Source organism: Poromitra crassiceps (genome assembly GCF_964638095.1).
Source record: "Poromitra crassiceps genome assembly, chromosome: 23".
Taxonomy (NCBI): Eukaryota; Metazoa; Chordata; class Actinopteri; order Beryciformes; family Melamphaidae; genus Poromitra; species Poromitra crassiceps.
The window spans coordinates 17355456-17372063 of record NC_139639.1 but is presented as its reverse complement, the minus strand read 5'-3'; the positions used below and the strand labels follow the sequence as shown (position 1 = coordinate 17372063).

General features: G+C 45.2%; 1 protein-coding gene across 1 annotated transcript; it reads right to left on the bottom strand.

Moving 5' to 3' along the window:
* Positions 1-1799: 1799 nt before the first annotated feature.
* On the bottom strand, positions 1800-12887 carry slc25a14 (solute carrier family 25 member 14). The gene is made up of 9 exons (XM_083659444.1): positions 12671-12887; positions 12403-12550; positions 11391-11485; positions 8553-8638; positions 6866-6961; positions 6422-6546; positions 4527-4650; positions 4033-4113; positions 1800-3270 (listed from the first exon to the last, which is right to left on the bottom strand). Exons 1-9 carry the CDS (start codon positions 12732-12734, stop codon positions 3229-3231), a joined length of 861 nt encoding a protein of 286 aa, XP_083515570.1. The 5' UTR covers positions 12735-12887; the 3' UTR covers positions 1800-3228.
* Positions 12888-16608: the final 3721 nt, after the last annotated feature.

The window sequence follows — 16608 nt, the reverse complement described above, 5'->3', positions numbered from 1 at the left end:
TACGTTCGAGTATGCACAGTCTCGCAGTCGCCGCTCGTCGGCAGCAAGGCTCCAAGTCGTGGCTGCGCAAAACCATGCCGGACGCTTTACTCACCAAGTGTTGTTTTATCGAAGTACGATACGTCTGTTGTCATTCAGTGCAAATTAGTCTATAATCTTCTGGACGTCCAGGGCCTTGGTTCTTTCTGCATGTATGGACAGTCTTCTGGACGTCCAGGGCCATGGTTCTTTCTGCATGTATGGACAGTCTTCTGGACATCCAGGGCCTTGGTTCTTTCTGCATGTATGGACAGTCTTCTGAACGTCCAGGGCCTTGGTTCTTTCTGCATGTATGGACAGTCTTCTGAACGTCCAGGGCCATGGTTCTTTCTGCATGTATGGACAGTCTTCTGGACATCCAGGGCCTTGGTTCTTTCTGCATGTATGGACAGTCTTCTGAACGTCCAGGGCCTTGGTTCTTTCTGCGTGTATGGACAGTCTTCTGAACGTCCAAGGCCTTGGTTCTTCCTGCGTGTATGAACAGTCTTCTGGACCTCCAGGGCCATGGTTCTTTCTGCATGTATGGACAGTCTTCTGGACGTCCAGGGCCTTGGTTCTTTCTGCATGTTTGGACAGTTTTCTGGAGTGGACGTCCAGGGCCTTGGTTTTTTCTTCATATGGACAGGCAGGCAAGGTGGCTGAGTTAACTCATGGACATTATGGGATGCTTTAGTGTCTCGATTCAACATAGATGTCAAGTCAACTGGACTTGCAAAGGCAACAGCATCCCTTTAGGTCAGGGGTGCCCACACTTTTTTGAATGGGGGCCAGGGGCCAGATTAGATAATGTGAAAATACCTGGGGGCCAGCTGCTTCTCACATCATATGGGCTATAAAAACACCCCCACATAAAATCACATGCAATACAATTGTACTCCAAGGATTTTGTTTACCATCTGAATGCATTAGTTCTGCCTGTGTTGTTCCTACTTGGTGCTTGTCTACAAACTGTATGATAGTGCCGTCATCGTTAGATGAATGGAAAAATGTGAATTGAACTTGATTGATTAACCAATACTGTGTGGAGGGCCACATATAGTATATTTTGTGAGACAAGCCAAATGCCACTTGAAAATCGGTCCGTGGGCCGCAATTGGCCCCCGGACCGGACTTTGGACTTGCCTGTTTTAGGTCAATGTGACTGCAGTCAGTGTTTTAGGCAGAATACAGACCAGACACAGCAGACAGACCCCGATCGTCTCCTCCGACTGGCATTGTTTGCCGTTCACATATTCAATGCAGCAAGCTTGGCACACCCGCAACGACATGGGAATGCAACTCATGGTGGCGGAGATGAAGCAGATACAACAATAACACTTCTCACACAACTAATAAGTCCCATGATAACGCTGCCTAAATAAAAGAACAAGGCGCGCACACACTCCCACAGACTGGAGTTCACCGCCATCGTTCCCACTGCACTCCCTGGAGCGCTCATCTCCTCACAACAGCTCTGATGAGGGAAAACTGGGAATTTACCCAAAGAAATAAAAGAACAATGACATCTTACTGTAGATTCCTCTGAATAATTCACAAGGCGTTGTTTTCGGGATGCTGCGTGTATGTGTGTGTGAGAGAAAGAGAGAGAGAGGGGCTCCCTCAGAAACAAACCTACATTTGTGCACCCAAAAGTAGTTGGGGCTGGGAATGTAAAGGAGACTGATAAACACCACATTGATTTCCAACTGGGTCGAGGTCCACTTGCAAGTGTGGCTAGACAGCGCCACTCTGTGGATGAACAAGGAACTGCAAGGCAAAAAAACAGTATAACTTATGGTTTTATTTCAAATGAACAGAACCGGAGCAACATTTACAATGTCGCACCGGCATACAGACTTTGGCACTGGTAACTAGGCTCACACACACACACACACACGGCAGCCAACGACATATCCAGCCTTTACAGTGCAAGAAAACTCACGGATAGCATAGCATTACCTCGTGCAAATACAGTCGTGTGTAGAAAGCAACCTCAGAATTCTCTTCCATAACTAAGTAAATAGTGGATCAGGTGCCGCAGTAGGTCACGCTTTTAGTGCCTTTGACCAATAAACTTCTCTAAATGAACAGATCTCCAGTGTTCAAGTCTTCAAGACAGACCTTGTACACCCAGTCTTGCTAGTGGTCTTGCCCGAGTCTGTGTGTGTGGGGGGGGGGGGGCGCACGTATCTGTCATTGAGTACTTATGGTGGCACACACCATATGAGAAGGGTGGATCGCGGGGGCACAGCGCCAACCCGGTTCCCCCAAGGTTATATTTACTGTCTGGCATGAGGGACCGCTATCTTGCCACATATGGGTATGTGTGTGTACTGTGTATCTATATAACACCAGCACCGCACTCTGGTCTTTGAGCTGTTTATATACTAGCTATTATAGTACATGGTCATATATTATATAAGCTCTAACTCAAGGTAAATACTCCAGGGAGACAGAGATGTTACGCTCACGTTCCGTACACCCATTTCTCTATTTAGCGATCTAAAGAGAGGGAAAAAGACACAAGATGGATTCCTAGCCCTGGTGCACACAGGCGTTTCTTTTTCTTTTCAAAGAAGGAATGATCACTGCGGATCTCCGAGATTCTTCCAACAGTCCCTTATGCGACTTGGGCATAGACAGGCAGTATCGCAAAATAAAGGCACTCAATTTGGAATCCAGAATTGAATCCTCTCATATGTTTCCCCACATAGTACTATAGCCACTTTTAAAGCAGGTGCCGAGTAAAAAATAAAGAAAGCCATTAAAGAACAATTAATAGAGATACAAAGCCATTCAATCAAGCCAAAGGCAAGTCACAGTGTTTGACTGCTGTTGCGTCCGGGACGTCCCGCCTAGTTTGGTCAATAAATGAGCCGACGTGAATCGGAGCATTTAAAGTAATTAACTTAAACTTGAGATGACACGTGTGGATGATGAGCTGAAACAGGTACGTGTGTTTGTGTCCATGACAGTGGCTTCCACACTTGCTGCAGGTTTTCACGAGACATGTGAAACAGGTATCAGCCAAACGCTCATGTTACCCCCACCCCACCCCACCTCCACACACACGGGGTCTACATGGTACATGGACCTGTTCCCATCCCAGCGGTTCCATCGTGGATCCACACAGCCATTTGGTCCTTCCTGCCCTTCTCTGAGGGTGCGCTCCCTCGCTCTCGCCTCTTCTTCGCCGCCTCGTTCTACCCGTCAGACGTCGATCTTCTTCAGCTGTTCGTACGTGAGGAAGAACTGGACGCAGAGTGAAGGGCCACAAAGGAGGGAAGTGGAAATGTCCATGCACCGAGATGGAGAGATGTGACGCACAGTCCCTGTACTTGTACTCCCTGTACTTGTCGTAGCCGTTTCCTTGTTACCTCAGCCTATTCTGCTGTAACCCACCAAGTCAATAATCCCATCATGCTGGTCAGGCCTGGTTGCAGCACAATGAGGACCTGAGGACCTGAGGACCTGAGCCCCCGCCCCCCCCCCCCCCCCCCCCCCAACAATGGCTTCTCCATCATCTTTAATAGGATCTTAAGACTTTCCAGAGAGGCTTTGACACACACTTCACTCTCCACTGCTCCAATTTCTGCCCCAACCCCCTTCTCCTCATGTTACCCCCCTCAAGGTCCCAATTGGCTTCTTCCTAGCCTGGGGCAATGGGGTACTGAGGCAGTAGCCATCAGCGGTTAACCCAGTTACATAACAGTTAGCTAGCATTTGCTCTAAGCTTTCCTTAAAGGAATCATGGCTTGGAATGCCTTACCTTATATCACCATGCAACTTTTTCCACCGGTAAAGGGCCTTGCTCAAGGGCACCTCAGTGGTGGTAATGTGGGAGGGACAAGCGTTTCAATTTCCCCACCTAGATTTAGCCTGCCGGGCCGGGGGATTGAACAGACGACCTTCCGGTCACAAGCTCACTTCTCTAACCTTTAGGCCACCACTGCCCATGGATGAAGATCATGAGTGTAAACAGACTGGTGTGCTAATACGGTGCAGAAAGGATACAATGATGTTCCATGGTCCCAGGCGGAGCCAGTTGGGGAAGAAGCCCTTGTAGAGGGCCATGAAGCCCTCAGAGCGCCACGTCTGGAGAGAAAACACACGTGTTCAATTCCACTTTACAAAAACAACCATTCCTAATCACCCTAAAGCCTGCTGTGGGCGGGAGTTTTTCCTGGGATTTGGAAAACCAGCAACTTTAGAAGTTGATCGAAGCATGTAATATGACTATTTGATATGAAACATTTATTATCACCAGAGGCAATGACTTGAACATACACACGCAGATACCTCCTTGTGCTAATACACCATGGATGATAAAAAAAATCGATATCTAAGATCTAAAAAAGATCTAAAAATCTAATCATTTTTACACTTTCAAGGAAGTGAAATCAGAATTACTTGCATGGTCGATTAGCTAAAACTCAGAGGTGTCTGTTAGCCGTCCCATCTGAAGAGGCTGTCTGTAACAGATTGTCCTGTTAGGAGTGGAGACTGACCTGCAGCAGACAGTCCACTGTTCCCTGGTACAGAGCCCCTCCCCTCTGGTTCATCATGCGGGTCCGGACCACATCCACCGGGTTTGAGGCCAGAGCGCCCGCCAGGCCGCACACAAAACTGGACCTGGGGGACGACAAGCCACAGGTTCAAGTGAGGAGGTTTGGTGCAAAGTGCTCAGACATAGAGAGGTCCAGTAACGAGTCCGGAAATCATCGATGCTAACGCCCCTGGTTCCATACAGTTTTCGCCTATGGGAGTTTTGAATGGGTTTTTGGCGCGATGCTTCTAATAATCTCTCTGGGCAACGCTGGCTTAATCAAACGCGAACCAGTGTTTAGTAACATCATCTTCACACATGAAGACCACTTTTATGAGTTTTGAAGCTTTTACATGCCGTTAAACGGGCGGCTAGCTAGCAAACGGCTAAATGAGACTACACTGCTGAGTCGATGTGGATATATACGTCAATAACGTCACCACTTCAAAGGGCGAACACGGAAATTCTCTTTCCCTCACCTGGTTCAGCCCCGTTCAGCCCGAGGTAATCAGTGCACACATCCAACAACAGTCCAGGTTGACTGCTGACGTGACGTGAAGCCTATGCGACAGTGTGTAGTTCAGGATTAGCTTAGCTCGAGCATTTTACTTCTAGGGCTCGCATTTACGCTACAAAACTCATGAAAGTGGTCCTCATGTGTGAAGATTATCCCGCTGAACCTTGGTTCGCGTTTGATTAAACTTGCGTTGCCCACAGACATTATTTGAAGCATATCGCCAAAAACCCATTCAAAAATCCCATAGACAGAAACAGTGTAGAACCAGGAAGTTCGGGACTTCCGCATTCAGCCTACAAAAATACGTCATCCCTGGACCTCTCTATTGCTATTCCTATTTTAGACAAAAAATAATAATATTGAGTAAACTCCAAGCATCAATAGGGAATAATAAGCTACTGATTTACAAATGATTTACAAAGCCGATTTGATGAAGCAATATGTGAAACATGTTCGCCCCTTGATTTTTTAATCTAATCTATTAAAAAGAAGTTTAAATCCTGATCTGCTGGTGTGTGCTGGATTATAAATGTTATTATAGGCCATGCTTAAAATACAACACTTATTTTATTTCTAATCGTAGGGGCTCCCTGCTCTGTTTCCCTATCAACCAAGGGGTCCTTAGGCTGAAAAATGTTGAAGACCCCTGCTGTATAGGCCAATATCAATAAAGGATCCCATTACACGCAGTTCTACAATTAAATAGTGAAGAAGAAGAAAATGTGGCGGTCAGTGTTGATATTGTAGCTGGCCGCCCCAAAGTTTTCGATGTGTGGGAAACCCTGGGGGTACGGGAGGGGTAGAGCAAAGGGAGATTGACCACTAGTTAATCGATCGGGGATGGCGTTGTTCTCTTGGACGGATTAAAAAAAAAAAATCTAAAATGGGTGGCCAAATATACTTTGGCGGCCGTTAATATAGCTGGGCAGCACGCCCAAGTAAAGTCTATGTGTGGGAAACGAAATGCTGGAATGTGTGTTTGTCCAAATGGAAAATATCTCAAAAGTACAGATGGAATGTCTAAAGACACTGACGATGTTTACTTGCATAAATACATACAGCCATGTGGGGATTTGTTGGTTGATTTTGTTGGCTGAAATACAAAGCTCTGCGTTATTGTACTTCTGCTCAGATAGCCAGCTTATTTTCATACAGCTGCAGCTTGGCATGCTGAGTAAGCACAAACACACTGTACTGTACCTGGCTGTCAAAGCTGAACGTGAACATCAAGAAATAATAATATATGCAGAACTACACAGGAGTAGTAGCAAAATACTTTTGTAACGGCAGTTAGTTCTCTCTGTTATTCGCCAAATAAGCCACGTGTCAGCCTCACTCACAGGAAGTGTGTGTAGACCGTGTCGCCCATGTGACCAGACATGATCAGATGCTTCTTGGTGATGTCGTAGACCGGCAGCTCGACCCCGACCACGATGGCAGCCCGCTGAGCCGTTAGAGAGACACCCTGAGAGAGAGAGATATTGAAAATTGAAAATGTTAGTATGAAAGATTAATTGATACAAATCCAACAAACAATCCTTATTTTCAATTCTGAATAATATATTGACTACGATACTGGAATTCATTGTTTGTAATGTCATGTAGATGGACACAGCATGCATTCCATGTTTTCAGCATTGTGTCTTTTGTTTGATCACATTGTTTCACTTATATATTGTAAGCCCATGTGGGCACCAGTATGCTGTATGACACTCTTAATACATTCAATCAATCAATCAATCCAAATACAGCAATTTGAAGGTGGAGAAACAGTGTTGGTGTACCTTCCATAGTCCTCGTGTTCCCTCCTGCTGGTAGATGTTGATGAAGTTGCCCATCATGCTGCCCTGGATCACACTTCCTTGAGCCTGCATGCGTATCTGAGGGGGACAGAGAGGGGTAGATGTCCATGAACTTCAAGGCAGGGACAATGCACATGATCACAGCCTGTGCGGAATGCCTAAAGTCAACTGAGCCAACTTACAAATTCAAGTACGGGCGTACTGGAATGCAAAGGCAAAAAGCTCTGGATTTTTGGCGGGCACACTGTCCTGAAGTATTTTCCCAATCCTGTTTTCCAGGAATTCCCTGCCCCCCGAGCTAGACTTTATAGTTTTTTCATTTCATCGTGGCTGCTGTTTACAAACCAGCCTCGGCTCCAGGAGGCTGTGATGACGGCAACAGCACACCGTGACCTTAAAACGCAATGTTCCAAACCTGCAGCCGCGTCTCGTAAACCTTAACGCTCACACTTAGGAGAGGACGTCCCCAATGCCTAATAGGGCACGGCGAGAAAAGGTCAGCCAAAACGTGCACCGACAAGCAATGTACATGGATCATATTCATGTGTCCGTGTCGTACAGAACACTATATTAAGTATTAAGTACTATGTTGCGTAATACGGATGTTAAAAATAATCTACAAGCAGGGGTTCCCAAACTTAAGGATGCCGCGGCCCACTTTGAAATCTGAAAATCGTCCGGGGCCCACCCATTATATATTTTTTTATTTCATTAAAAGAGCATGTGAACTTGGGCATAAGGGAAATTAATAATCCATCCACATACAAAAAAGCATGTGGATGTGCATGCATATGTGCATAACACATTTGTTGAGACAAAATGTGATGAGCAACAACAGAAGAAATAAATCCACAAGCAATTAATGCTAGGCTTTGAAAAATGCTACCTTATCTGTAAAAGGGAGACTTGTGGGTACCCATGATTGAACCAATTTGAATTTAGATAAATTGAGCTGAGAGGTCAAGGGACCCCTTTGGAATAGTTTTCCCTCGCCCAAATCTTACCTACGTTTGGAGCGTCATTTAGCCCCCTTCCCGACAAGCTAGGATATTATGCTTGCTACCAATGGATGTCTTGGGTCTTCTATTTTCTTCTGATTACAGGATCTCCACTGTAGCTTTAAAAATGACCCTGCTACAGTTGATTGCCTGCAAAAATCCGGAGTGTTGGCGGACCACTCGCGGCCCACCTGCAGTACCTCCACGGCCCGCGGCCCACAGTTTGGGGGTCACTGATCTACAAAAGTGGTCGCTTCATGGCACCGTGATGCCTTTCACTCCACTAGGCGCTTGGCCAAAAACCACAGTTTATAGCATCAGACTAATTTGGACGGAGACTAGTAAACACACACACACACACACACACACACACACACACACAAACTCCCTATGGTCTTAAAAATAGCATTGTGCCAGATTAAACAAGGTCTTAACCAAAGGTCACCTGAGTTATTCCAGCTGTATTAACAGAACAAGTCTGAATGTGCCCTGAAAGAACACTGCTGAGAGCTATTTGTTGCAGTTTCCAAACCAGCTCTACTGCTCTGGATGATTGATGGCATGCACAGGTTAAGAAAAACCAGGACAACACACAGCGGGGATCCAGCGTAACCTTTATGTGTCCTTTGTGTGTGTGTGTGTGTATGATCATGTGTGTTATTACTAGCTACCTTCAGCACATCGGTGGGGTTGGCGATGGAGGAGGAGATGACTCCGGAGAGCACACCACACAGCACGTTAGTCAGCAATGTCTCATCTGGAAGAGAGGAGGAGAGGCATGCTGTAACTTTACTGTAACCAGGCTGTGTTCCAGGAATGGGGGATAGTGTCAAGTCAACTATTGCAGTTTCCCACACGCACAGACACAGAGCAAAAACCCACAGCAAAAAGGAGGAGATAGTGTAGAAGTAGGTCACACACATGTCAAAAGGAGGAGACGTGTAGAAGTAGGTCACACACGTCTGCGCCTCCCCTGTGCCCTTCAGGGAGGGGTTAGCAATGTGTATGTAAATGTTGCTGTAGGAGCCTTTGGTGGGGATGTGAAAGACCTCTGCAACTAATTATTATTTTCATTATCGACTAATCAGTCAACTGTGGATCATTCTCTCGATTAATCGATTAGATCTTTGGTCTATAAAATGTCAGAAAATGGAGAAAAAATGTCGATAAGTGTTTCCCAAAGCCCCAGATGACGTCCTCATATGTCCTGTTATGTCCACAACCCAAAAGTCTTGCAGTAGCCAGCCGTAGATACGATACATCTACATCTGGAACACAATTCTTAAAAAGTAGTTGGCGCCCGCCAAGACAAAAAAAGAAGGGCGTGACAGACATATGAATTGACCAACCACGGACGGCATGCCGGACTTCCGTAACAGCCCAGCCAGGGATGTATTACCAAACGGGCCTACTGGGCCCAGGCCCCAAGAGCTCAGGGGGCCCATAACATAGAGCATCTTCACAGGGCCACCGGGTCTGTTGCCCAGGCCTGGGACGAACTGATCCCTCACCAGTGATATGCTATTCAAAATAGCTGTCCAAGTCTAGATGAGAATAAAAACCCACCTATCTTGTCTCCATACTCTGTATCTCTCTTCCACTCTTTTCCTCATTAGCTCTCTCATGATTAAAGTCCTAAATTCCCACATCTCCATGCTGTAAATTACCCATGTTTAATACATTTTTTAAACCTGTAGTGCAAAAGAAAAGTTAAAAGGGAGGTAGGAAGGAGAGGGTGGTAGCAAAGGCAAGTATGAACGGACGGGGGAGAGTTTCAAGCAGAAGAGTTTAAATTAAAAAGAGGAAGGGTGGATGAGAAGAAGTAATAAAGAAAGGGGATTGTTTGATAAATGAGTTGTGACACTTTGGGGGCTCTTCTCCTTCCTCTATCTGCTTCTCATCATCCTCATTCCTCAGGATATTATGACACACACTGCCTGCCTGCACGCACAGATAGCACATGGACACACACACTCAGTCTCAAGAGTCTCCATATCATAGTTTCACTTTCAGTTGGCTAGGTCTCACCCTGGCACACAACCAGGCAGTAAGACAAATCAACCCAGAAACTGTGTCTGACTGTGTCTTAATGGTCACCTTGTATACAGTAGTGACAGGCATTAAACAGGAAGTTGAATGGTTAAAATAAGATTGCTTTATGTAGGGGAGAGCAGGGCATGTGGCCTCACTTTTCACTCATTGGTGTATTTCTCACTAGTGCCTTACTACTGAGAAACAATATTTTTTGGGAACACTTTATAATAACTGTACACTACAAAACACTAAATAGGCTACTTAGTTATTCAATATACTGATGCGGACATTCCTTCCTTTACTTTGAGTCTCTTTTAGTCCAGCACCAGTTTTTTCAACTGCTGGGGGGATGTGTGGGGATGTTACAGTATTTAGGGCCCCAACCCTATATTTTTGACAAAATGTTCCGTAAGTTTATGGACAATTAGAGGGTTATTGTAGCCTGATATTCAGACTGCATCGTCAATTTATAAACTCATTTCCTCTTCGTCTGGGATTGCACTCACTTCAGAGCATGTCTATGAGGGGGCGGGCTTCAGTCTTCCCTAACCAATCACTAGAGACCAAGGTGTCCACGGCAACCTAACCGCGCGTCACCAGGCTCTTCCCGAGATGTGTTTCATACAACTGCTCTGGCCCACCTACTAGCGTTAGTCACCAGTCACAAGCACAAGCCAACGTAGCTAGCTAATGCTAGCCAGCATCTCCATCATAGCTAGCTACAAAGTCGGCGGACTTTATACTTTTCGTTTTAATGAACGTCTTATCGTACACTGCAGTAACTAATAAGACATTTGTTAAAACGAAAAGTACAAAGTCGGCCAACTTTGGCTGCTTAACGTTAGTAGCTACAACGTGGTAGGCTGTGTCTTAAACTGCTATCTGCTTCAGGCAATCTGCTTTAGCCACAGCTAGCTGTATCTGTTTCTGTTGTGCATGACTGACAACAGCGTTAGCCAATCAGCACCCGTGATTGGATTTTCAAACTGAGAAATATTGTACTTTGCACATGGCGATGCCAAACCAAGAAGAGCCAAAACCACAACTGTGGAGTGGGCATGGCTTCGAAGGTCTGGAGCCAGGCTACGGTTATTGTGCTTTTGGCTTTAATTGAGTGTACCTGCACTGTAAATCCTGTGTTGGATACAGGTGAGTTTATTTCTTGTTATTGTGCTGTTGGCTTTGGGTGTTCAGGTGGCTGTGCTGTAAATCCTGTTGAGATGCAGGTGAATGTGTGTCTTAGTTATTATTCTGGCCTTAATTGTGCTGTGAGGGGGCCCTTTATGCATCCGGGCCCAGGGGCCCATCATGTCATAATCCGCCTATGAGCCCAGCCAATCAGATTTCACCGCAGGCTTCCTGTCGGCGGAACCATGGGCGGAACCCAGAAATTGGACTTGTGATCCTCCATCGTAGTGATAAGAGTGTAGTGATGTATGGGCACGGGACAGCCAGAATGCGTGACTGGGTCTCACCCTCGGGTCTGTCAACTAGTAGCCGCTTCAAGCTTTGGTAGGTGCCGATCTTTATGGTCCCATAGGATGCCTGGCGCAGCATGGCAGGGGAAATACTGTGAAAGAGAAACAATTAGAAGGTAAGATTCCAACGCCTCTGTCTAAAACAGTGGTTCTCAGAGTGGGGTCAGAAAAAAAGGCGAATAATTCATTTTCACTATACATACAGACTATTTTGGTCATGAGTTTCATACACTTTCTGTAATAAAACAGAAATCCTATCAAATGGGGGTCTTTGGTTTAATTTGTCATCATGAGTTACCCTCAGGCTCTTTCTATGTTTGTCTCAGGACTTCACTGTAGTAAGAGCCCTCTCATGGACCACACGATTTTCAATAGACAATCTGTGTTCACAGTGTTGGGCATTAAACTCACCTTATTTCTGCACTTTGAAGTCACAGGTAGGGTCGGGTGGGGCAAACTAATTATATCGGAAGCCTAGTTGCGGGGAAAACTGAGCGGTTGTTCTTTTTCTAAAGACAAAGTTTGACGAGAATCACCGAGTTGCCTGGAAACAGAGTCATGCCAGAAGCATGCGCACTGGCATCATTTTGCCTTCTACATACATTCTGCAAAGCATTTTAGACAGACCACCACCGTTCACTTTTCCCCGCAACTAGGCTTCCGATATAATTAGTTTGCCCCACCCGACCTTACCTGTGACTTCAAAAGTGCAGAAATAAGGTGAGTTTAATGCCCAACACAGATTGGGCATTAAACGAAAATCGTATGGTCCTCCATGAGAGGGCTCTTACTACAGTGAAGTCCTGAGACGAACATAGAAAGAGCCTGAGGGTAACATCATGAGGGCTCCTTGAAGTGACAAAGTTTGAGAACCACTGGTCACACACACACACACACACACACACACACACACACACACACACACACACACACACACACACACACACACACACACACACACACACACAGTCGGCACACACTGTAGCTAGCTACTATACAAAAGACTCACCCTGAATACAGTGCTCTGAGCCCCTCCTCCCTGCAGATCCTGGCCATAGCATGGAGCATGCCTCTGTAGCGGATCTCTCGGTATTTGATGTCGCCCACCTGGCCTTGAACTTGAAGCCGCGTCTTGGTTAAATCGATCGGGAAGGTCCCTGTGACAGAGCGGCGGGTAATCAATCACGCATTAAGAGACGGTGGATCTGGATCACATGTAGCAGCTAAAGCATTCACCCACCCCGGCCTAGCTAGCAGACACAAGACACATCACTCACCGCATTCCGCCGTCATAGAGGCCAGTCCGCCGAAAACAAAGGGTTTCCAGGTGGCGTTGGACATGTTCTCGCACTCTAGTATTAGTGAATATCTCTCGGTGAACCGGCGAGGAGGAGGTGCCAATTTCTAGTAATGATTGCGACGGCTGCTGAAGAGGTCGAGGCGTGTTTCATACGGTTTCATACCCTGCCGCAGTGCACTACCGCCGGCGTTAGAGAAGTCCAGCCCCGTGCCGTGTGTGGTCCCGCCTCCGTCTTCCTCCTCTCTCGCCTTGGAGGAGGATCCAACCACGCCCCCAAGGCCGCTCTCCACGCCCACTGCCCTGTTACTAGGCAACCGTGGTAAGCAACTTCTCGCCAAAGATGAAGACGATGATGATGATGCTTTCATGCTGCTGGCTTGCTTTCCCCTGGAGAAGGCGGTGTAGAGCTGGCCATGAGCAAACACTGAGGTAGGCAGATGCCAACTCGGTCATTCTCTTGCCTTTGACCTTTGTTGATGGGAAAGCCAATCTGATTACTGGGAACTGCCAGGGAAGCCCATCATTTCTGTCATGGTGAGGAATTCTTTGCAGGAAGATCCTTTCACCTTGTTTGCCCCTACAGAAATCTCACATCTCACATTCAACAACCACCTGTCCATATATATATATATATATATATATATATATATATATATATATATATATATATATATATATATATATATATATATATACTGAGAATAAAAAGTAATCGATTTTATATAAATACAATATTTTCTATTTATATTGTATATTTTTTCTATATTTTCTCAAACATTTCGATCAAATGTTTTTCAGAGTTGGCTGAGAACATTTGAATTTGCACCATGATGCATAGTATTGACATATTTACAGATGCCACCAATAGTCCAGAGTCGTGTGCGGAATGTATGAGTAAATGTGTGTTGTTGACCTCTATGATCTATGAGCTTCAAGATTGATCAGGACCCCAACAAGCTGAAACATGGTTCTTTTTGTGCTGACTTCTTGGTCTTAGTTGGATTTCTTTTGAACTGTTACATCCTGTTACATCAGCTTCTAAGCTTGTTGTGACATGTAACTTACATGTCATGTCACAACAAGCTTAGAAGCTCTTGACAACAAGCACAAACCTTTAAGCCCACAGTGCAGTGGTGTGTCCATTCACCTTTATGGCAGCATGGCCACTCCCACCACTCACATCCCCCTAGCCACTCCCCCTAGCCACCCCTCGAATCCAGACTCTACCACCTTCCTATCCCAAGCTATGGACCCTTTTCCCTCATCCCCCCTTCCTTGCCCCCCCACCCACATCCTTCTAGCCACTCCCCCTACCCACCCCTTAAATCCCAACTCTCTATCACCTTTCTATCACTAACTGCGACCCCTTTTCCATATCCCCCCATCCTTTCCCCCTCCCACCACCCACATCCCCCTAGCCACTCCCCCTACCCACCCCTCGAATCCTGAATCTTTACTATGACCTTGCTATCCCTAGCTACGGCCCCTATTCCCAAAGCCTCACTAAACATCCATGAGTGACCCTTCTGACCCTGGTTGGGCTTGTTGGTCCAGCGCCATGGGAAAAACATGCAAAGGAATACGATAGGTCAGTTTGAAGAACTCGCTGAGTTCTGCTGGCAAACAGAGGGAAATGAAAGCTTGTTTTGAAGTGCTTCACTAAAAAACCTACATTCAATGTCACACGACCCCTCTACCCCCCCACACACACACATCCATCTATCTATCTATCTATCTATCTATCTATCTATCTATCTATCTATCTATCTATCTATCTATCTATCTATCTATCTATCTATCTATCTATCTATCATCTATCTATCTATATATCTATCTGTCTATCTATCTATCTAGTGTGGTTGTTTAGATGTGCTTGTAGTTTTATCCCACTGCCACTAGAGGTCAGGACAACACCGGTGTAATATTCTGACAATGCAAAAACCCATTGCACAGACCACACAGGATTGATGATAAAATGGATAATCAGTAGACAGATTTACCCGCAATTCCAAGCTCACCCTCCCGTGGTTTCAGATAAGAAAAGGGGTAGGCATTGATATTCGATTGAAACACTGACATATCAGGCAGTTTTGTCAATGCAAAATTAGCTGTGTGTTTCCCTGGGATCAGGCCCGGTTCTACGGGGGTGCAAAAGCATGCATTGCACCCTTATTTTAATTGTCTGCATGCTCAGTTGAAAAATAAAAAAAAATAAAAAAAATGTTTAAATAAATGCTACAGCTGCACACTTACTGTTTAAACTTGAATTATAGTTGTTGTTTTTCTTTGTTCTTTGATGTGATTTTATGGCTTTTTGGCACCTATATGTAACCTTTTAAGGTTCAGATAATTGTATTATCATTATATGGTCCAAATATTTCAGTAAAGCACTTAAAACACTTGAAATATTCTTGCTTGGGTGGTATCATTCTACTTGAAATGATGGTCAAATGCATTATTTTTAGTAAAATAACATGTCAAATTTTTCGGCCGGGCATCTGCACCCCTTCCTATCTAGGATGCACCCCTAGTCATTTTGTTCTGGAACCGGCCCTGCCTGGGATCAAGCTTGAACTACATTTCCACTGAGACATACCTGGCTGTAGTAGTGGTGCACATCTGTACATGGGTGCTTGTTGGTTGGCGGAGACATGTTTGGATTTTTGTTCCATGTTTGGCCCTGTTTTGGCTCCCGTACAGTTTGCATGAATATTTAGTGTAACTGATTACTATGGGACAGTATATTGAAATTCAATACATTGCAATACAAAAAACACAACAACAAACACACACAACAACTGCTGTTACAAATTAAACGGCTTGACGTCACAGTTTGACAAGCTCTCCATCAAAGTTATATTATCTGTACTTTATAATACATTTTTAAGTTGTTTACATTCATAGCAAGCCAATGACTTTGCAGGAAAGATTTGTGTCTCAGAAATAAATGTAATTCTGCACAGTCAGACTTTACTGTTATATAACCTTCCGACGTCTGGGACTGCGAGTATTTAAAACTTTGTGCAAATGAATATAATCTTGGACTGTAAATGTTCAACACAAACATGCAGAAGCAAGTTATTATCTTTCCACTATACGGTAGTTTAACTGGGCACCGGTCTGGAATGCTCCTTGAACAAGGCAAGAAGGAACAAAGCAGACTGTCTGTCAACGTCATTCTATCATTAGGATGAACCTGCACAGGCAGCAGTGGAAAAAATATAATGCCTCTCTATGGGACAGCATGTGCCACCTGCCTCCAAATGCAACTGTCAGTATTGTACATATGTTGACTGTAAGTCACCTTTGTTGCCACATTTGTTTTGTCCATACATTCAATTTGCCTATATAGCACTGACATTGTGTCTTTATACTGTATCATAATGCCAATATGCCGTTAAATCAATATGCCATCATGTATGTCATAATGTCAATATGATAAAATTCACCTGCAGAGACTTGAAACTTGCTTTACAAAGGCAATACATCAGTGCCCAGGGTTTATATTTGTCAGTTACTTTGCGTGCTGAGCGTACTGATTGAAATGGAAATGTTTGTAGTCTACGGGCCCTATCGTGGTACAGGCGCTATCCACTTTTTGCGCTTGCGCACCTGTTTGCGTGTCCTGTCCGCCTGCCTATGCTATCATCCCTGCAGGCTGCAAGGACGATAGCAGTCCGCCTCGCGCAAGCTTGTCCAGGTGTTATGCTGGGTATTGCACCCCCGCCGCCAAACGCATCCCCACCTCACGGGAGCATATTGTAATGATTTATACAGAAAGCTAACTGTTTAAAAATGATATAATTGTCTGGGTAGACGTGACCTCCCTGTTTTTAAGTTAAAACAGTCCCACAGCAGGGGCACGGCACCTGCCACAGGCACAAATTGGAGGCGTGCCAAATCATCTGTGCCCCG